The sequence below is a fragment of the Thermobia domestica genome, chromosome 9, assembly GCF_964235325.1.
Source record: "Thermobia domestica chromosome 9, izTheDome1.hap1.1, whole genome shotgun sequence".
In the NCBI taxonomy this organism is placed as follows: Eukaryota; Metazoa; Arthropoda; class Insecta; order Zygentoma; family Lepismatidae; genus Thermobia; species Thermobia domestica.
In genome coordinates this window covers 187842469-187866869 of record NC_137462.1, presented here as the reverse complement: position 1 = coordinate 187866869, position 24401 = coordinate 187842469, and the positions used below count along the sequence as shown (strand labels likewise).

Below are 24401 nucleotides of genomic sequence, written 5' to 3'. Positions count from 1 at the left end.
AGCAATTTTAGCTTAAACCTAGTTTTATGATGCAATATTACCTGTTTTCTTTTCTGCGTATCCAACTTTTATTAAATATAATTCCTTTATACGTATGATTAACAGTTCATACAAGAAAGTTGCCAATAGCTAAAAGCGCAAGCCCCAAGATGCCACGGTTAATATCTTATGACTTCATGCACGATCCCCTGTTGCAGCTCTGCTAAACAACGTGCATTCACACGCTAACCTTGTGGGGAAAGTTGCGTGGGGTTACGTCAGGCGATCATGGAGGCGATTCATCCTGAGATGCACGAAGCAGAATGGAAAATGAATGTTGTATCCTAGGGACTTAACTTCAATCGTTGCACATGGTACGTTTTCACCCGAAGACATTTGCGTAGAACGCACCGTATTGTGACGTTTTCAATTCTTGGATCAAAAGCATAAAGGTTTCTTTTACATGCTTAAGTACCTCAACCGCCAGTTCTGGATGCTCTGTTTATTTCCTCGTTCACGGATAGCCAGCCAGTCAGTCTCCTTGAATTCGGTGTGCGTGCCTATCGTGCACGAGTATCTTTGTCAGTAGGCACTTCTACTTGAAATATATTACCATTTCCATGCTGCGCTATGCTACCGCAACAGATGCATTCAGAAAATTCCAAGACACACCAAATTTACTTCTCACCAGTGAATGTCATGTTTTGTTATAACTGATCTCGGACGATAACTCTGCAATTACAGTTCGCACCTGTTAGACAGTAAAACTTCAGGGAGTTTTCTGTCTGCTCGTAGTTTCATTTCTGCTATATCTCCTTTTCTATTGTTATCGATATGTGAAACTCTGAAAGGAATTGTAATTAGTTCTGTATATCAATGACTGTTTTAGAAAGCAGTTAGCATATATTTTCTAGAAAACAGCATCCCATAACAAACAAGGGCTGTTTCTAGGTTATCACATAGTACAGCATACACAACAATGATGTTTGCAGAAAGCGATTAAGAAGAATGATTTTTTAGAAGACTATTGTATCAGACATATAAAGGGCTGTTTCTAGAAAAGGGTAGCACAACGCATACGTACATAACAATGGCTGTTTCTAGATAGCAGCTAGCACAGCATACATTATAATGTATTTTTCTAGAAACTGGCTTGCACAACATATACTCGTATAATGACTGGCAAAGAATAATGGTTTCTAAGGTTGGGATTGGTATAAAGAGTGTAGTCCCCTAATTTACCGTTCCACCAATGATGCCAACAAAAATTATATCTGTTCCTAATCCCTTTTTATTTTCCAATACATAATGTGAGCAGTTAAATTAGGTCAATTCATTGTCTTCGTAACAAGTTTTTCTATATGTGGTTATAGTAGCCATATTTCAGAACTATATTTTCATTGCAGCATTATACTTTTAAATCTCCCACGCCCGGAACAATTGAATCGCAGGAATAAATTTTAAAAAATCCAGAATACGATTAAGCATAGTCGTTCTCTCAACTTCATTGAATTACACAAAGTATTCCGTTCGTTACTTCAGCTATGACGTCAGTAATGCAGAGGTAGGAGAAAAAAATAATAGAAAACAATACCAGTGGTTTAGTTTTTTTTTTTTTTTTTTTTTGTCAGTAGCATGATGAAGGCAGGTGTCAACAGAAGGTGACCTTTTGGTCTAACACAGAGAGAGATGGGGAAAGGGGGGAGAGGAACTCCAGAAGACTGGCATAAGCAGCTCACGTCGTGTTCCTATGGAAACTCAGTATCATTAATCTTTCTCGTGTAGTTAAACAGGCGACACTGCTCGCAAAAGGCGAAATTTTCAGTTGAAAAAGAGATCTCCATAAGCAAGGCTAGCATATTAATAACAAATGTGTTAACATATGGACGTTGAGATGTGAATTTTAGACATTTTATTATGTTATTTTTTGGTTGTCTTTTTTCTTTTCAAAAAAGAAGAAAAAAAGACATACGAGACTCTTTGTGTGTCTACATATACTGTAAGTAATTTTGCTCTAAAAATATAACTTTTTAAAAAACTGTGCTCTTCGTGAGCGTTTTTTCCTTTTTTTTAAGTAGGCACAAGAAAAACATAGTCCCGCAAATCTGTTATGAACATTCCGGATTCCGGAATTGATATTACAATTCCCTAGATCTAGTATTGAGCAACCGTGCCATACGTCATATATAGATGTTCTGCCTGTTTGCTTTCCAGTTCTTGATCTCACTAAATAGTGTGAGAATGAATTTCAATGTTGACCATCTTTGTAAATGCAAATGAAATAAGTTATTAAATTGGTCAAGGATGTAATAGTTTTTTTCCTTTACGAAACAAACCGCTAGAGAAAGCATGTCATGTATTTCTGTTAGAACTGCTATTTCAGCAGAATTGAAAACGAAAGAAGTTAAAAAGAATGTTTCAGATCTTTGTGTGTGATATCAGAGTTATTTTTTCCCCTCTGAATACAAGTGCCCCCCTAAAAATGTCAACATTGGTTTTCTTCCTCTTTCATCATTTTTTTATCTTATATTTTTTTTTTAAAACTTTTCTTTCTGATTACTAAATGGAATTGAAAAGTGTTGGCTACAGAATATTTGAGTCAGCACACGGCATCAATGAACCGTTGACGGCCTTGTTAGTTTGTGAATCTCGAGGTATCAAACACACACACACACAAACGCCCGAAAGTTTGCTGGACTCTATGTCAACATTGACTTCATTTCTTTTTTTGTTTTTTCCTTTTCTATTTTTCACCGTCAAAAAATGAAGTATCCTACATACGTGACAAGATTATGCTGATAACTGAAATTTGAAAAAATATATATATATCACACTTCAAATTTAGTCACTAGTTCTCTCTCTCAATACCTGCATATGTGTCGCACTTGTAAGTTCTTTATATACAAGATGATTTAAAAAAATATATCACTTTATGACATTACTTCATAGATCTTCACTTGCTTACTACCAGTAGAAATATATTTGAAGAGCGTGTGCCATGTACTCTGCAGAGCCCCCGAAGCATATTCTCTGCCGTATTATTGCTGTGATATAGTACATTCTCAAAAATTGCAAATATCACCTGAGTTTGTACCATAGACATATTCTTTCGCCCGTGCAAGCAGCCAACAGTCAGGTGGGATGTCTGGTGAACGTGCTGACTAGGTTCAAGTTCTTCCTCTGTCATTCTCTTGCACTAAGTAGTGTTGTTTACTATACGAGACAAGAAAGAAGATTTTCTCGTCTCGTGTTATAAACTTATGAAGTTCTTGAATAGCTTTTCTTGTCTCGTCTCGTCTCGTTTTGTGAATTTACGCCCTGATTTTTATCTTAATGTCATCTAGAAGTTCTCAAAATCCTTCCGCTTCACGAGAGGTACACAAAGAGTGTAATGTAACAACATTTAAACCATATTTACTATTGAAGCATATTATGTAATGACTTTTGATCATTGATGATCCACTGTATTTGTACAATCTTCTTATCAATTTGTAGCGTTTTTTTAAAAAATACTATAAATTATGTAACACTTAAACAGTGTTTGAGATCTAAGAGACTTCGGTGAACTAGTGTTGCCCATGAGACTCAAGAAATTTCTCCATGTTTCTCGATTTGTCACGTTTCTCATCTCGTCTTAAATTTGAAACTGCACTTCTCGTCTCGACTCTTGTCTCGAATTCGAGACGAGACGAGAAATTGACAAATGGTATTGGCTCATGCTGAGATCCAAATCTATTTTATGCACAGTAGATTGGGAAATACTGATTGCTGCACTGGGTATTGAATTTTCAGAACAATGCTAGAAATCCTCTTTGGTGGTAGGTATGTTCATAATCAGCTTGTTTCTGAGTGACAAATGTTCCCCTTGTAATCCTGACCAATGCAGTCGGTCTCGACAATTTATAAATCCTTCTTATGGTTAAGAGTCTTCATCCCGGCGAAATTAAAATACCGCTAATTTTACAGTAATTATGTGATATCTTCAAATAGATAAAAGATAACTGAAATATGGAACAAGACCGCCCTAGACAATATTATTTTGCGTGAGATACCGTTATCACAAGTCACCTAGTGGCTTTCCGTTTTCAGCTGTTTAGAAACGCGAAAATAAATGCCGATTTTCAAAATGGCTCGAAATCGAAAGCAGATAAGTGAGTCGTGATAACGGTATCTCATGTAAAATAATATTGTCTAGGGCGCTCTTGTTCCATATTTCGATTATCTTTTATCTATTTGATGATATCACACAATTTCTGTAAAATTAGCGGTATTTTAATTTCGCCGGGATGAAGACTCTTAATGGAGGATTGCTGTTAGAGTATATTTGATACATATTGCGTCTCCATCTATGCTGTAATCTTTCATTCCTGCACCTAACTAAATCTGACAACTATTTTGTCAGCATCCCAACCTGCTAAAAAGGTGAGAAAATGGCACCATGTATTTTTTTAAAAAAATAATTTTCGAACGTTCATAGTATTTTATACATATGCGTACTAACATGTTACTAGAGTCAATATATAACCAGTGTATCTCATCTAATGTAGGATGTAAGGCTAAATTTTAAGTTATTTTGCACAAGTTATCAACAATTTTGTTATTTCATAAAAAAGAGAGACTCAACGGGTATTCGATAATATATTATACAAATATTCGTCGTATAAAAATAAGTAATATTTCTACTTTGGTGGAAGCAGTAAAAGGTTACACAAATAAAGCGAAATTTAAGGTCTTAAAACAGTGACAAAATTGTAATATAGCATAATAAATCCTCATTAATACACTAGATTCTGCCATTTCTTATACTTATTTTATCCACGTTTGACGCACTGACGTCATTCATTATACGCATTGATCACTCTTCTTTATTATGAAGTTTATTATTAGCCCTCACATTGAGAACAACGGTTCGACTCTTACTTGATGCTAATGCCGCAGTGGTTAACATTATAAGAGACTTTGAATGAAGTGCCTAAAAATTTTTCCTTCATTTCGCGCTCTCCAATTTCATTATTTTTCGTGCTTTTTATCGCTCATAAAAAAGTAAAATGTAATGTTATTCCTTTGAAACAAAAAAAGTAAGTAGAATACAAGAAAAAAGAAATAAAAAGAGAAGCAAATAGTATAAAAGAAAATGAACTTTTAATTCATTGTAGAGAGTGGGAAAAATGAAAAAACATCATATCACATTTTCTTTGTTGAATTACGTGGAAAAGCAAAAGGAATGGTAGAAAAATCTCTTTTGTAATTTTTGCTTACTACTTTTTAAAAGAGAAAAAAATCTCTTATAAAACAGTACCATTTAAGACATTTTTTCTTTGTTTTTTTTAATCTTCGTAGACATCGGCGGTAGACCTTGACAAATGACAGTCTAGAATTTCCTTCTTCTTACTTTTGTCTCTCGCGGTTCCATGATTTAATTTCTTTTGTGGTTTGAAAAGAAGATGGCGCTGAAGTCGTACTTTTTCTACTTCTCTGGTTAGTTGACTGGCATACAAGCAGACAGCCTTAATAACTTATTTTCTTTTTTTTAAGTAAAATTTTTACGACTGTATTTATAATATAATGAGTAAATACATATTTTAAATATATATATGCATGAGACGCATGAAAATGCTATTATCAAAACTCTAAGTCGACGAAAATAGAAGTCTTATATTTACGTGTCAAACCTATACCCTTTAGACTAAAAGGAGATAGATAATATTTTTAGAAGAATTAGATTGATGGTTTTATTTTAAATGAGTGGTGTAATGGGAATGTTGGAGGAAACAGAACTTGCTAGAAAAGTCACGGACACGATGTTATTCATCACAAACTTGTTTGTCTTGGGATCAAACCAGGAACCGCTAGTAGCACCAAAGCTGAGAGTTCTACTCTAGCTTGGTTTTAATGTGAATAACATGTATATCAAACCGTCAGCTGTTTAATCAATCTCAGAGAAAGAGTTGGGTCATCTCTATATGTTTATCTGCTTTATTTTGAGATTTTCGTGCCATAAAGAAATGTATCACCTGGGAGTGTGTATTTGTTAGGCAGCGAATCACAGAAATGTCAGATAGTCAGTTTAAAACTATTGACCGACCAAGCCAGCTACACAACCGGTATTTTCGATTTTTGTTGTTCTTCAAAGCTGTATATGATGACGATGATGATGACAATATATCTATGTAACACTTACCTAATATTTTCTAGCTAAAAGGTAAACCTTCATTTTTACCCAAAATTAGTACAGGATTCTCTTTCACATAATTGGAAGTAAAGCTAGAATAGAATAGATCTTTGTCAAAGTAATGGATGATGTGACATTGTTTTGACTTTTAAAGAACTACAACGTAGTGCACACGTTTTAATACGTTATATACATTTGTAATAATCGTACAATATCAGAGAAATGATTTCATTTTCTTGCACAGAACAGATTCTTCGAGATCAGTCTATCTCACCTTCAAAAGAGGTGAGGTACATAGACGCTATAGATCCCGACTGAGTTGAGAATAATTTTTGAGTACGTCCTTCTGCCATACCGAGGCTATGAAGGACAGGCCCTATTATTGACGTCGGCTCCGAGCCATTATCGGGGGCTGAATCCGGTGCAATTGGTGGATGCAAGATGTGACGATAATCTGTATAAATATGTAAGAGTTATGAACAATGGTCCGGTACCGAAGGTATGTTTTTTTTTTTTTTTTTTTTGCCAGAGCTGTACTTTTACGCTGTTAAGTTTTGTGGCCAAACAGATTTTTCTATGCAGTTGAAATATAATAGATAAGATGAATGGATGCCATTATGAATGGATGTAGATTCAATTTATAAAGAAGAAATTTTGTGAAAATATAAAGTAAATGTTGAAAAAGTATTCGAAAATACGTAAATTTAAATCTATTTTATTCTGTTAGTTATCATTGAACATTCATGGAGTAAATTACGTCTTAAACAGTTCAACAATCCTATTTTGAAGAGCTTAGGGCAAATATGTAACTAACTATCCAGAATTGTTGAAGTTAGTAATATAAATGTTACAACGATCAACTCACAATATTCGCTATTTCCCATCACAGTATTGTGTCTTCAAAAAATTTGGATTACAGAATTACGCCATATGATCCAGTTGAGTTGAGATTATTATATGAAATTCATTTCAACTAATATTCACAATACAGAATGCCAAATATAAACACACACAAGCCACAGCTAGCATTAAACGGTAGAGGGTAAACAATATGAGTTGTATAAAGTCTACGGTTTCTATATAAACTCGTATAAAGTTTAGACTCATGGTTGTTTTTATGGTTCACTATTTAGAATAATTTATAGATGCATTGAAAATTTAAGAAGAACCGTGCCTCTTTATAGTTCTTAGTTGTGGGGCTGTAGCCTTAGTCGTTGTTGTAATGTTGTTGTAGCCTTTTTTTGTTTTCAAAAGCCAATCAGGCATTCGACAGTTCAAACAATATTTAATAGTGCTCGAGTAGTAGATTATTTTTTTTAAGAATTCGAATTTTGAATCAAAGCCATCATTTGAATCAGTGGTGTCATTTGAAAATAGAAGGAAAAGGAATTGCCTATCCCTGAGTTTCGGAAATACATTTTTAAAAATCAATTATATACTAATGAAAAATGTGAAACTCTTACGTTGGTAGGGAGTCATACTCCCTCCGTCCCACCAAAATATGAAGTGACGCTGCTGGTATGAATTACATGTTATTCTACTATATCTTAACAGCTATATGTATGACGAAATTCTGATATTTTACTAAATTGGATGGTAGATTTTCCATCACACAAGTCATGGATGATCATAGTTTTCTAGGATTATGCTATGGCAATCTTCAGCTCTCGATGTCTTACGCCAATTCCAATTCCACATGTTTCGTTTTACTTACGTCACTTTTCTTGTTTTCAGAGATGATAGTGAAATTAATATTGTTTAGTTGTATGTTCTATTAAAGAAAAGAAACCACATGCTATAACATTCTTCGACACCTCTACAGTCATAAATTAAAAAAAAAAAAAAAAAAGATTGAGTAAACACCCAGTTTCAGGGTTACACGAACCTTCTCCTGATATTGATCAAGTAATTCTACAACCAAATGTGCTTCACTCCAAGACAATGACGAGTTAACAAATAATGTTGTAATGTAATACGCAATGGTGAAAGGAACAGATAATCGTACATTTTATGAGTACCTGGTTTAACGAGCCAATAAAGAGAGAACTGTAAATCAGAAAATGCATCTTTGAATCCTTCCTATCTTAAGAAACCTTTCGTTACTTCATCTTCGAAATAGATTTACTAGGTGTCACTTTGTTACACACTTCTGTCAGCAGTAAGACCAATCGTTCAGTTACAAAACGCCCCAAGACACTTTATCATTTGGTGTTTTGTTTCTGAGATAAGACGTTTGCATATGTATTAATCACTTCCGTTCTGTTGGTGTAAATAGTCTTACTAGTAAATTTACGTACGGCGTTTACAAAGCACTAATTACATCCCTCTTCTCATTTTTCATGCAATAGGAAGTTGTAATATGTAGTTTTTGACCGACTTAAACCATTAAACTTACTGATAACTAGATAACTATACTCTATGGCTCATTGCTGAGATATATGTCCTAGACTACTCAATATATATTTTTCTTTTTCGGTTACTCCTTCCAATGAAAAACATACTATTTTTCTAACTATAAAGTGCTTTTGTTTCGAAAAACATTTTATGCCATTCTCTCGGACTTCCTTAACTGCATACGCTTTATTTCAGTCTTACTTTCACTGACGCGCATATAAAAGTACAGGGTGCACTATAGACTCATGCTTCTGCACGTAAGTAAATCAAATTGCATCTACATACAGACTAAGCACAAAAATAGTTCCTATAGTTTACAACTGCACTAATGCGTTCCTGAAGATATGGCAGACCTGGTCTATGAACCTCCGCTATCCACAACCCTCAGTGATATTCAGAAATGCATCTTTTCAACTGGTAACCCCAGTTCATCGGTTACGCTTCTCAAGATGTGGCTAGAGTTGGATTATTGTCCTGATATTTCCCGCATAACAGGTGGCGCACACATTTAGTGCTTGTAATTCCAATCAAGACCACCGAAAGTTTTATGAGTTTATGTAACTACTGTGAAAGTTTGAGTAGAATAATACTTCTGGTGTTAAAGTTACGCCCTTTTGAAACCAGGGGCTCTTTTTGTGCTTACCCTATACATGTTAATAAAAATATTTGCTGCATTAACGTTGCAGACATGTTTGTACGTCTGAATAGATCCATTTTTATAGAAAGCATTTGAAACTAATGTTACTTTCAGGTCCGCGAAAACTTTCCGGACGTCCTACACTTTGTACAGTAGTATAAAAAAACTATTGTTTCTCATTACAAAATGTCAAAATCAATACTATCAGTCTGTTAATTTTATCGACCTTTAAAAAGATTTTTTATCTTTTTACGTCACAGAACGCCCATGACGATGATCGCTTTCCTAACCAGAGTTTGGTCTTCCTCACTCACCTTAAAGCTTTTTGCTAAATTCATCATCATTCCCCCCCCCTTTTTTTTTTGTAATTTTAGTGAGTAACTTTAAAGATAACTGAGAATATCAAGAATTTAAAAGTAAGCAGAATAGTGTCTAGAAAACGCTTTATATGAATTAATAATTGTTTCGTATAGAGTATAAATATAGGTGGCCAACACATCATAATCTGGCATCCAAATTTCTGATGTATATGAAAATATCTGGAATTATTAGCCTATTTAATAAAATTATATATCACAAATACTGCCTGGCTTACTTTCCGAATTTTTTTAATATTCTTCATTATCTTTTAAGTTACATATTATTAAAAAAAAGCAAGAGCGAGCTTAGCAAAGAGGCCAAATATTTACATAAAATTTCAACTTGTTTGTAAATTAATAAACTGTGAGCGCAGATTCTAACCAATAACAAAATATCTTGAAGACATTAGTAATTCGTTTAATAGTATTTTATAGTCTACTGTACTATCTGGCATACTTTTCTAAATTTTTATTATATTAATTATTGTTTTCACTAACAGTTAAACAAGTGACGAGATGAGTAGTGAATGTAGATTGGGAAGAAATTAAAGTATATCAACGGTTTCTTTATTGGATATGTTTATTATTATTATTATTATTATTATTATTATTATTATTATTATTATTATTATTATTATTATTATTAAAATATATTGGAAACAGTAATTGTAATGGCCATAACTGTACATTATTTTACATATTAAATAATGAAAATACAAAAATTATTTCCCAAATGAGCGGCTCAAACGAATACAATACTAAGCGTCATCTCCAGTGAAATTGAATTATTAGGCGGAGCGAGTTCTACTTAAGCCACAGAACAGATGTAGGAAGTTTAATTTCGGAAATATAGCTGCAGATGGCAGGAGAACGTTGTTTTGTCATGTGTCATTCCATTGCAGTTGTATGGGGATAGTCAATCTTCTGTTCCAGCTTTCTCGAAAGTTAGAAAATGGGGCATACCTATATGTTCGTCCAAGCTGCTCAAATGAAAATAAAGTCTGACCAAAGCAAACACTTATTATTACTACGATACGCTCAAATAAAAATAAAGCCTGACCATAGCAAACACTTATTATTAGTAAGTCTGTTTACTTTTGGTAAGATTTTTATTTTTAATTGTAGTGTAGTTCCAAAGCTACAATGATCAGTATTCGGAGAATATTTCGATAATAATAATAAGACATATATAAAAATATTGAAGGAATATTTCAGTTCCTTCTCAGTGAACTTGCATGTGAGTATACATAGAATGCAATAAAATTTCATTGGGCCTTCTCCCAAACAAATGAATGACCGTTCTGTTAAATCAATTTAGCAATTAGTACTAAAATTATGTGGGAAATGTTTGGTTTTACTGAAGTCTTTTGCTTTCTATTCAGAAACCTTACCGCTTCCTAGACAAATCTTTTCTGTCTTTATAATCAGAAAGTAAGAAGGTAGAATGTAGATTTAAAGGAAGTTTTCCTTTGGTAAGAGAAGAAAACAATAGTGAAGACGTTGGAATGGTATTTAACTATTTATAGGAGACCAAATTAAAGGAGTCATATCACAGCAGGCAGAGCCATACCGGCTGTAACACCTCGTATTATAAAAGCAAGTGTTTCATTAAAAGAAAATTTGCGTTTGGAGCTCAAGTGCTGATCTTTCCTTTTTGTTCTTTTTTTTTCTCCTTCTTTTGTTTTTCTTCTTCTTCGCTGGAGATAACCTTCTGCGTTAATTGGCTCCAAGGAATATTTTGCAAAATTAAAATTTATTACTTGGAAACTTCCTCCTCTCTCTCTCTCTCTATTTTTTTTCCATTTTAAAAATTCCTTATATTAATACTTTCTGGTATAAAGGAAATAAGACGAATGGATCAAAACTGCACACTCCCTTACACAGCAAAAAGTTCCAAAATAAATGCATACGCAACTAAATTTTGGATACAATAAGAATAATAAAATGTCTTAGCATTATGTATCCAAGAATATTAATATCTTTTGAAATATTGAGGCTTCATAAAACAAGAGATAAATTCCTGAATCTTGCAAATAATTTACTTTTCTTAGAAAAGCTATAGATTTATAAAGCAAAATTTTCAGTAACTGATTCGAAAACTCGAATTCAATATCAGAATCTTTATTTCTTGAAGTGTAACCTCTCTTTCATCACCGAGGCCATATGAGACGTGACTATAATTTAACCACCGTAGCGTTCAAATTTCACGTCTCTCTTTCTCTTTTGCTCTCTTCGGGAATCGAACCTGAAACCACATTCACCAAAGAATCACGCACCAGCTACTAGTCTAGCGGAAAGGGTGACTCATAATCAAGTATGATATTTGCTTCTGTAAACTTGTTGCTAAACTGTATGAGTAGTGTTGAACAAAATAATTATGTACTATGTACCGTATGTATATTGTAAGAACGGTCTTTTTTGGAAAAGGCATGAAAACACGGCGTTAATGGCATCAGAATACTATGAAACGTAATTATCTTGAAACTTATAGAATTATCAATAATTGCCCCACTGTACTAACGGGTACACTATTTTATGTTATATTTTCTCACTTGTACCTCTTTCATCTACGATCTCCATGTTTATATATTTCGTTTTCTCTGAAGCCGAAAGTTCTCATATACCACATTTCATGCCTGTAACTCAAGGTTCGAAAGAAAAACACTGGTAACGATAAAATAGAAAAACGCAAAATCGTGCAAACCTACTTTTCTGATGATTTTTTTGTTATATCAAAAATCATCACATTCACAAAATACTTTTCCCGTAATGATGTAGTTTGCCTTTTTCCCCCTTTTCGTATAATAAGATTTTTTGCAGTCCACGTCGAATATAAAGAAAAAAACAATACTCAATATTTTTATGCTTTTATTACTCAAAACAAACATCCATTTTCATATTTTTAAACAACAAAATAAAATGTTTATGAGTATAGTCTGAGTTTAAAATATGTAATGTTTTAATTTTTGTATTACGTCTCATCTATTTTGGATATTTTCCAAGACCAGGATTTCCGACATAATATCCCTTTAAAAATTCAATCTTTATAACAAAAAAAAATGATTACTAGAGATATAAGTTCTTATAATTACTTACACACTTAAGATAAAATGAAACTTTGCTTTCGAGGTTGTAAGTAGTTTCATTTGACACTTATAAACAAAGTTTTTAAAGGCGTTGTTCCAGGTAGTAAATTTAATCATAAGATACATATATTTATGTATATAAGCTTTTATAGTATTTGCAAGATATTACTTTGACACTTGAGAACACAATCTTGCAACCGGAGTAAGTAACGTCAGTAATAACATGACATATCCTTACGATCTCACATTTCCAAGTTTTAATGGAACCGATTACTTTGAAGCAAGTTTTACACTTTCCTGTTAAGTACTTTAATATTGTCTTCTGAAAGTAAGTAAGTACTTCGAACCATGTTACTTGTTTCCGTATTATTAATTTATTCTGAAAAGGCAAAGCGAGATAAGGTTAAAATAATATTCGTTTTCAATATTATTTGGGTTTTAAAAATTATATAAACGAAACATTTTACAAGATATTCTTGTCGAAACTTTTATGCTCTATTTCGTAGAAAATAAAAAAATGCATTTTTTTGTTACTATATTTAATAAACAATTAAAATTTTGAACGCATGGATATATATATTTATATGCATAAGCAATGTGTTGCTTGTGTTTGTGTTAAAATGAGAACTTTCTTGTTTCGAATCCAACTAATTTCGAAGACTTAAAGCGGTCGTAAACAGAGGTTTATGCGTCCCTTAAGACAAGTTGACCCCAAAAGAAATTCCCATCAGCGGAATTTAAGTACCGAGGGCTTCACTCTCATCTCGCTATGAGATAGTCATTTGTTATGCAGCATCACCTCCTTCCAACTTAACATCTTCTCCTTCCCTTTCTTTTTCTTTTCTTTTATATGAAAAAAATACTATTTCTTCCCTTATTTTCAGCATAAATTTGGACAGAGGTTTATCCCTTTTTAAAAACACGCAAACGCACACTTCTGTACAATAATATGCGCAAAGACAAACGCATTTCTGTTTTTCTACAAAAATAAAATGTTAGGAGGGAAAAGACGCAAGCAAACGCATACATTTCTACAAAGATTGCATGATGCCAATTTTGTCTCAAAATATGTTGTTTATGTTTATTCTTTGTCTTCTGTGTGCATATATTTTTTTTTCTTTTCTTTGCTGAACTCGCATGTAAACTGTAGATTAAAAAGATTCCCCAGGTTGTTTTAAAACTTTCTTTATGAGACATGTAAAAAAGATACATATACACATTCCAGTGAATACAGCTTTCGCATTTTTCCGGCTTGTCGACTTGGCAACTAAATTCAAATATTATTACTGCAGTGAATTGAACTTCTTCTGTAATACTAAACGAATTATATGTTAGTAGAATACATCTACGTTTGCCATTTGTAGAGGTACTTTTGCATAATTGTGTACCAGAAAAAAGTATAAGATTGAGTAAACTAAGCGAACTGTATAAACTATGGTTTAACGGTTTGATTTCACTGTCTATTTTTTAAATATATTTAAATGTCTCACACTTCGTAAAAATATCAATTTAATCAATTTAAAAAATCATATAATCTTAATATTTAATAATCATATGTAATTAATATATATAATTTAATTACATGTGATTATTAAATATAAAATTTATTATTATATATTTTACTATATTATATAATATATATTATTAATTAGATAATTAAATATTATATAATATTCATTTTGAGAAAACACCCGTTTAACTAGAAGTGAAGAAATTTTGTTAAGTTCATAATTTTATAATTTTACAATTTTTGTATGATCTGTTCAGTCGTTGTCTTATGGTGAATTACATATCAGAAACCATTATACAACCAGATGCCTCATATTGCTTTAGTACTTTTGTACCGAAGGAAGAAATTACTTTCTTATACTCCTTTTCCTTTTTGTAAAAATAGATTTTACACTAAAATTTACGTACTTATATATATATTCTCAATTAGCACTTATTGTGTGCGGTTGAATTTTTGTTTCTGTGCAAGAAAATAACACTAATTATAGTCTATGTTGTCTACATAGTCTACACGAATATATTACAGTAGAATCACGCGTAGATGTATAATTGTAGTCTATACATCATCACTGGTTTACTAACACAAATATGCTGTGAAAACATAGAGCAACATTTGGTTTTAAAAATGGGTAACCATATATTTATTTCACTTGAACATTTAATACAGAACAGGGAATCTCTTCCACACAACACTACTAAGTACATTTACCAATATATATATTGTTTTTTGTTAAATTGTAATCTGATGTATCTATCAACTCTAAAAGTCTCGTATCCCAAAAATGAAAATTTCAGCTAAAGTTTGATTTGTATTGAAGATGAACTTCTACTTGTCACATATACGTTTCCATAAAGTAAAGATGAACCATTTTGACCCTCTTTCTTTTCACTTAACCAAGATTTGATTTGATTGGATCGGATTTTGAGTTTAGAGTCCCTTTCAGCAGCCGGATCTACTGATTAACGTGGAAATCAAACTGCATGAGCTCCCGCTGGTAATCAAACCTGGATCTCCCACGCCAAAAGCTCGTACGCTAACGGCTTAGCCACGAGGAAGCTCTTAACCAAGGTTTGAATTCACTGTAAAACTTGGTTGAAGTTCAACCGAATTAAAAATTTTATTTGAATACATACATATTCAATCTTTGAAGTGCTTAATACCTTCTTTAAAAATTGAAAAATTACTGTATCTCTTAACATTTTTAACTTGTCAGAATTTATTATTCTTTCTCTCTCTCTCTCTCTCCTAGAGCTGTTAAGAAGATTTAGTAATTATTACTCATAGCAATTTATCTGTAATTTGTTGGATATATATATATATATAATATTCTTGTTGAATGTTCTGGTGGTTATTTAAAAGCACCAACATAATAAAACATGATGAACAAGACCTTCATATGTCAATACACACAATTACACAAGTGTTTTAGTTCGGTTTCCGTTTGTGATAATTCTCTGCCCAGTATTAAATTCCTCATTCCTATAACCACGAACAAAATACATGTATATTTTTATACATGTATGTATTGTATAATCTGAAGCTGAGCTGAGCGTTGAAAAAAACGTGCTGGATGTTTTATTTGTAAATTCACAGAGTGTTGACATAGTACTCAATGATGGTAAACCAGGATTTTTTTTCTGTAATAATAATAATAAAAAAAGTTCGCGAATCTCCGAAGCTTAATTTGGCGAATGTAATTTTGCCAAAAGCTGTTACCAAATGGTTATAATTCTTAAGCCTTGCGGGTTAATGCATTGCATCATTTTCCCCTCCAATCACGATCGTTAACCCAATAGAAAGAGCGCTTTAGTTTATATTAACCTTTTTTTCTCAGTATTGAGCTGCAACCAATCCCATTAAGCGATATAGGTGAATTTTTCAGTTATAAATTTCTCTCTTTCTCTCTCTCTCTCTCTTTTGCTCCCGGAAAACCCTCTCTCCCTTAAACCTTTCATTTTTATATCGAGAAAATATTTCGTCGTGCGTGGGGAACGGAGTTAATATCTAATAAATGAGGCCTTTCGCCTTTAAAACTTTCCATCATCAATGAAAGTAATGAAATAATGATTTAATGTTGTAGACCAGGACTACTTCCCTTGAGCTGTATACAGTTCGCAGAATGATACAATTTTAAAAATATCAAGTTATTGTCTATTTACTACCAACCAGTATCTTTTGTAAACGTTTAACAAAGAAATAATCTGGTTATAGTAGTTCTAGAAAATTATTAGCATTTAACATGGGGAATAAATTCCAAAGATGACATATATACGAATCTTTAGGTCTTATTGAGCTGAAGAAAATGGTATTCATATGTGCAAAACCTCATGCGTAGTTTTCGAGAAAATGGTGAAAAAACTAATTTCTTTGAAAACCTAAAAACTATACGAGTTATTGAGGTGAAACGGATACTGAAATATACCCTCACCAACTTCTTTGTAATGGCGCTAACAGGACATTAGTACAGGGCATGGTTAATGATATGCATCCTAAAATTATCGCTAACTCTTAGATTGTAAATTCTGTTCAGCTAAAATATCGTTCAAAAATAAGACATATGTTTCGGTCGATATATCATATTGAGCTGAAGAAAATAGCTGCTTAAGAGTAATGTAAGGTAAAAAGAAAAAAAATCAAACTTGTAGGCTTATTAATCATCTGTGTAAACATATTCAAAAGTTCTGCAAACGTGTATATATACAGTTTCCAGGTTCGAGGAGATGATTAGGACGTACTGGACCACAATCGTATGTACTTGGTAAGGAAGCACAAAATATAGAATCGTTCTTCTAGTTTCTGGAAAAGATCACTGGCTTCCAATAAGTTTTGAAGCTTTCCTCTTCTTGGTTTCTCAATTCCTTGTTATCGAAGAAAAAATATATAATTATCTGAATCAGAGCGCCCATTGTTTTCTGGGGAAGACCAAAAAACTTCTATAATTACAGCTAGGGATGGGAAAACCGGTTTTTATAAAAAAACGAAACCGAAATTTAAAAAACCGACATTTCGGTTTTCTCCAAAATTCGGTTTGTTTCTTCACCGAAATCGGTTTGTTTTCTCCAAAAACGGTTCGGAAAACACATAAAATTATTTCTGTGTAAACCGGTTTTAAAGAAAACCTAATCGGATCCAGTGAAAAACCGAAACCGGTTTCGGCGAAAAACCTATTTGTTTGAAAATTTCCAAAAACCGGGAAACCAAAAAAACTGTTTTGCGCCCACCACCAATTACAGCCAATCACGTTTGTAGTTGCTGACGGCTGTTGTTGTTGTTGTTTATGTTGAGAAACGAATAAATCTTTGTAAGAAAATTTCCCTCGACATTAAATGTGCCTGTCGAATGAGCGTACACGAAGCGGGAATACCCGTTTCGCCTATATCTAAGATAATAATGTAAATCGGTAGTTAATTCAGCAGGCGAAACGGGAATAGGCCAAACGGAAAAATACCGTCAGTCGAAGGTCTTGCCCACCTCCTCCTCCCAAGAAAAATCTAAAATGATACTATTGGATCTACTTATTGCAATTACCACTAACGCTGCACTTTCATTTCGCTTAATTCTCTTTCAGAAGGGAAGTTTATGTTGACTGTTATATAATCTTTTTCTTTTAATTGGAATAATGTCTTTCTGAATTGTCTTTAATACAGTAACATAGCGCACAACACACACATTTATCCTTTGATATAACAAAGGAGAAATAGTATTCCCATTCTTCTGGGAAATGGTATATTTTCATCCCTTTTTTTCGAAATCATTTTACATCAATTAAAACTTATAAAAATGATGATTAGTATGTAATATTTGTTTTCAGATAATATCGCTTTTTCTAAAATTTTCTCAATCTACTCAATACTTAGCGCCGATCGACTGTTTGGCCAGCTCTATCTTAAATGAACTTGCAAAAGTAACAGAACTATTACAATCGTTTCCTTTAACCCAAAGTACACTTGCCAAGCGACAGTTTTTGTTACCCTACAATGAAAGTCAACTTTTATTCTGTACAATATAATAGATGTTTCTTTCGCATTTGAATTTGGTACTTGCGCAAAGTATGTGTTGAGTTTACTCTGAGAATCGTGTTGAGTATGCTGGCATTAAAATGGAAGTGTAGCATGAAGCTAATTTTGTGAAGGAACGTTTTGCACAATACTAGTTTGATTGTATGAACACTGAAGCACATCCACTGGCGTGTTTATGTTATCTGCGTCGATAAATCCCTTGTTTCTAAGGTGTAGAGTTGTGGTGCGACTCATTCTACAAGACGTTGACACATTGGCGTACGCACAATTTTATCAAGGGAGGTCAAGCAGTCAATTTCATATTTCAGGACAAGTGTAATTTAATAGTAAATGTTTATTTTTCCATATCTTGCTCAAGGAAGAGGGTGCTGTATACGCATTCATGTACGATTTGTTTACTATTTTCCCATATTGCGTATTTATATACCGTATATTTAAAAAAAAATACACGATTTGAACTGATGATACGTTATATAAAGTGATACCTGAGTTTTATGTTCTGTCGCTATTCATTTTGATAATTAATTAAGTGATACACTACGATTCCATTTGTAAATATTTATTAAATTTAGCGTTAAATAGCTCCATCGTCATTCAATATGAGTATTCATTTACTGATTGCGATGAACATTTTTTTAAAGTTTCGTACTTAATTAATAATAATATTGCTGTGTTTGCTGTATTAAAATGGGTTTGAATAAAACATTTGTTGATATGATGAATTACTTCATTAGTTCTAGCACGTTATATATTCTAGTAATAACAAAATCAATGCTAAATGCATAATTATTCTTTTCAAGAGAGAATTTCTTTTATGAGCCTTTTTTGTGTGTGTGTGTTGTCTCATGAAACAGGATAAATGCAGCACATATATACATTTTAAACATATATTCCTAATGGGAAGTCATAATTTTTCATCTTCCAGTTCTGGACAGCAATAAGTAGTAGTTTAAAAAAAGAGTACACTCGTGTTCAAAAAAGTGGACATATTTCTGCTTGGAAAGCCTTGAACTTCAATTTACGTATGGAATTGTAAGGAATTTTGCTCTTTCCGAGTTTCACTACATGCCCCAGTATGAAAATGTACAATTAAAAGTACAGGTTTTTTTAAATAGAGATGACTGAACAGGACTTTTTAAAACACGATTATACGTTCTGTGAAGTGTATTGTGTCCAAATTGCATAGCAATAATGTATAAAAGATGATTGCTTATAAAGTGATAACGCATTGGTTTTGAGCTTCCTTGGTGTTGGGTGATTGATTAGTTGGATTGCAGTTTGTTTATTTGTTTCATAAAGACAATAGCCTTAATTCCCAGTTATAGTATCGTGTACATAATTATCTAACATATACTATTATACATACACAATAATTCGTCGTTTAATTATGCAGAAGTTATTGCCTGACAATTGTTTTGAACTTGTTTTCGAACATACTAAATACATCTACTACGTGAAATTAGTCATTTTGTTATATGAAGCACACATTCTCCATAGAGGAGACTTATGTAATATGTAAGTTCTTGCTTTCCTACAATAGAATGTCCCAGTGTTTGCTGATCTAGTTTTACCTGTTGGGACACGTAATAATACTTCTGAAACTAATTCTTGGCAGTCAATTTTACCATTTAATAATTTATGTAAGATCAACAAATCAAAAATCCATCTTCTTTTTTTCTTAATGTTTGAAAACTAAAATTCGTTACTAAGTCGTCATAGGGAACATACTTTGGGTAGAAACCAGTTCTCTTGTGTGCAAGCATTTTTTTAAAAATTCAAACTGTGTATTTCTATTGCATCAGAGTATTTAGTGACGTTTGGTGTTCAAACAGTACAATAGTATTCTAATTTTGACTTCACATATGAAAAATATAACCTGATAAATGTTGATTCTTTGTAGAAATCTTATCCTATCATATAAATTAAACCTAGGTTTCTATGTGCCCTACTCGTTATTACGTCAATGTGTTGAGCAACGGTTAGTTTGCTTTCAAATATAACTTCTAGATCTTTGATAGTTTTTGAGGTAGACAATGAAGCACCACACAAGTTTAGCGTTCCTTTCAACACCGAGACTATTGAAACGTGGACTTACAGTTTAAACTTTACAGTTTGGAGTTCACATTTTAATGCTCTTTCACTGAGAATCGAACCCGTGCACCAAAGTCATGCGTGCTCTCCACTAGACCAGCGGAGAGACCTAAACAGGTAATGCTTTCGTATTTGATGTGGAAGATCCTAGGTCGATTATCGGTGTAGTGCACGTGATTCTTACATATGACATTAGGTTCATATCTCGGAAATGTTGAACTTGAAACAAACAAGCAATTATAAGTATTGATGTTTTCTGGTTCCACAACATTCTGGTTCCACACAACATTAATGCTTTCTGGTGTGTGGCCAACTTAAAAAATAGATGAATAGATTAAAAATTCCACCAATTTTAAGGCTTTCACTGTTAAGTCCAGTTCCTTACTCTTTAATATTTTTTCGTTTAACTTCGTGATTCAGTTATTCTCTCTGAAAAATGTTACCTAGTTTCTATTGTAATACTATCACATTACTTGATTTTTTTTTGGGGGGGGCTAAAACATTTACAAAGATTGTAAGTTATGTGAGGCAAAATCAGATTATTTTAATTAAAATGTCAACTGATTTTGTTTTCTTTTATAATATTAACTCCAAAAAAACGCAGTTTCGAGTGAATTGTGTTATTTCACTTATTTTGATTTTGTTTTCATTGTACTATATGGTACGTAGCAAACCAAACTTTTCCTTTTTTTTAAAAAAAAAAATAGTTATTACTTTGAGCCGTTTAGTACATAGCGTACCATTTGTCTCTGCTTCTCTGGGCTGAAATGTTTGAAAGGGTCTTTGGTTATTGGTAGGCAAAATCTAGCGCGTGGATTGTATGGCGTATCGACGACAGTGGTGCAGTGTTTCAGGGAGCTGTCACTCTCAGCTGTCGGCCCTCGATAAAGTGCCTCTGTGTCACGCTCGATGGTAGTTAATTGCCTAAGCACCCTGAATATGTGTGTAACTAAATACTCCACTCATTCACCCTTTGCTCAATCTTCTGCATTCTATCATTTTTCCCTTGTCAACCTCAAAATTGAATTTAATTTTTTATTATTAAATTATTTTTATTTAGTTCTTTGTTATATAGCTATATGTGTTTGTTAAGATTAGAATTTTTGATAGTTGAGAACTAGTTTACCTTATAAAAAGTTAAAAAAAATTAATATTCTATAAACAAAAATAAAATTAGCGCTAAAGTACATGGAAGAATCTATCTTGCAAACTAATCCCTTTTGGTGATTCATTCGCACATTGGTTCCCACCCCCTTCAATAATCTAGGCAATTTGATACTTGTCCCACAGTTCTCAGCTTAGAATTTGTGTCTTTTTGATTCTAAAGAAATCAGAATATTTTGATATTTATGAAAGGTTTAATTGATATGTGCAAGTAAATTTCTGTGTATAATAAGGGCGTAATTATTCAGTTGTTTTATTCACAATCTAATCCTCTATTCCACCTACTTAATTTCTAGTTTCACATATCCTTCAGTATAGGGAGATCATTTTGCTTTTAAAATATTATGCAGTTTATTTACTTAAAGAGAAAAAAAATCTGAATTTTTCGATAAAATCTCTGGGGTGCTTTCAAAAGCCTACAAAAAGAATTACATATGAGTAACATATTAACCGTAATAAAAGTAATATTTTTTCATAAGATAGATCTTTCAAATAGCGAAATTACAGAGATAGTGTACTATTAATTAAATTCTAATTAAATGTGGTAATTATTTGATGGGAAGTTCATGATTTGATGACTAAAGTTGAAATTGGTGGGTAGTTATTTTGAGTTTGGGATCCTAAAAATGGGCCACAATCTCAATATTTTCTTTTCTTTTTTTTTATTACCTCCATTGCAGTTTCCTTGGGTGAAGAATTAAATTATCTAGTCTTAGTGATTATATGTTTTTAAACAATCATTTAGATAATTCAATCGTTAATACGTAACGATTTTTTTAAAAAAAAATCCCTGGTAGCTTAGATCTTTTAAACTATTTTGTTGTTGAAGCTGTTTTACAAGGTTTCGTTTGCATAACATGGTATTTATGAAGAACTGTTTCTTCTTTCTTTCCAGCTCCTCCGTCGTCCATAGAAATTGTGAATCACACAAACAACGCCAAAATCGAAATAAAAGAAAATCAGCAACTACAACTCACGTGCCTAGTAAAGAACGCAAAGCCTGCTGCTAGTATTGTTTGGTATCGAGAAAATGTGGAGCTCAAGATAGGTGAGTTAATGAATTCCTACTTATATTATAAATTATACAACTGTACATGTTGAAGTTAACATAAATTTAGTTCCAAGAATAGGGTTATAATATATGGTTTGGTAAGTGTGTGTGTATAGAGGAATGTACCACTTTTAAGAAAACAAACGTGATTTTTTTTTACTTCATCTCCGTTATTTATGTCAAGAAAGCTAAAGAAAAAGAATGGTAAATACAAGCGAATTACTGTGCTACTGAAATACAATGCTCCAATCTAAATATGTAGAAAACAGCAATTCATATTGGTTTGATTACTACCAAATTTATTTAAAGTTCTTTACGTAATAACGGAAAAATCTATGTAGTTATTAGATAGTTCATTAATTAACATTTAAAGGTACCATTACCGAGGTTATTTATAATATATACATTGTAAATACACCTGTAAGAATATGTGGAAATAATGAAATGAACTCTGATTTAATACGATTATGCCCTTTAGGCTAAAAAAACTGATTATTAATAAAAATGAATTATTATGAAAGAACAGGTGGAATGAGAAATGGGGAGGAGAAACAGGAAAAGTCCGAGAAAACCTACGGGCACGATGTTGCCCACCATAAACTCATATGAACTAAGGTCGAATCAAGGACCTCTTATACCAACCATGGGCGTTATACCAGTGAGAAGAAAGTGTTAGGAAGCTCTTCAGTATTCCCTTGTATCTGTTGAAAAGCTTTAATCGAGAAACAAGTTGCGAATGTCAAATAATGCATGGATAAGTTTATAGTAGCATGAATAAGGTATTATGAATATGTAAATATTTATAGTTGTAGGATTGTTTTCTAAAGAAGTTTGGTTTGTCAAAATTCCTTCATATATTTACCATGTCCGTTCGTCCGTCCAGAAAATAGAAATCTCGAGAACTAGTTCGTTTCTGATATACCCGGTTATCGAACCGAAAGTGGTATAAATTAGCCATTTCCGGTTTTAGCGTTAATCGCTATAGACAAAAAATGATAATAGAAAGATACGTTTCTTCTGCAATCGATTAAGCTTCTCAAAAACATACTGTGTTTCCATCCATAACACACTATTAAAACTGGAAGTAATATAATAAACCACAATTCCCTATTTCAGTATTGATCTACATAGAGCAGCAATAAAAAGACAACGAGATTTTTTTTTTGGAACTGATTTAGCTTCTAAGAATAGGTACCACCTTCACTCTTAATCTCTATTGAAACCGAAAGTGACTGAAATCCACCACTTTCGGTTTTAATCGCTATAGAGTAAAAACTGTAATAGTTAGAGAGAATGTTTCCCGCAATCGATTAAAGGTCTCAAAAATACATTTCGTTTCTATTCTTAAGTCTCTGTGGAAGAGACACACTATGACTTCTGGTTTCAATATTGCTCTACATAAGAGTGCTCAAAAAATGATAGGAGTGCGGTTTTAATGTTGATCGCCGTAGAGTGAAAACAGTCCCTATTAGAGAGAAGCTGGTTTCTGAAATCGATTAGGAATTCCAAGAATATATTCCATCTCCACTCCAATCTCTTTACTAAAATCGGATAAAATTGGTATATATATATATATATATATATATATATATATATATATATATATATATATAAATAATAATAATAATAATAATAATAATAATTGAGAATATATCACGCCATAAAAAGAGCTCCTTCACGTGGTGTATACGTTACACTGCCACTTTTTTCCTGTACAAAGTTTTATCTTAAGTAAGAACAATACTGACTCTAAACTCTTGTTGGTTCTAAGTTCAATATTATTTAATCCAGAATAACTCAGTAAACATAACAGTAAAAAATACGCAGTGCATCATGAAACTACAGAGATTCCTGTATAAACAAACTTTTAAAAAATAGGAACAATAAAATCAACATATTTCTGAATCAAGCGATGTGGAGAATTGCGTGTAGGGTTACT

At 32.5% G+C, this 24401-nt stretch overlaps 1 protein-coding gene across 2 annotated transcripts in view; it reads left to right on the top strand.

The window, feature by feature from the left end:
* Positions 1–24401, top strand: part of sns (nephrin adhesion molecule sticks and stones) — a 954753-nt gene that overhangs the window by 873508 nt on the left and 56844 nt on the right. For both annotated transcript variants that reach the window (XM_081725673.1, XM_081725674.1), the window contains exon 4: positions 22307–22459. In XM_081725673.1, the coding sequence (XP_081581799.1) occupies positions 22307–22459 (153 nt within the window). The remainder of the gene's footprint in view (positions 1–22306; positions 22460–24401) is intronic.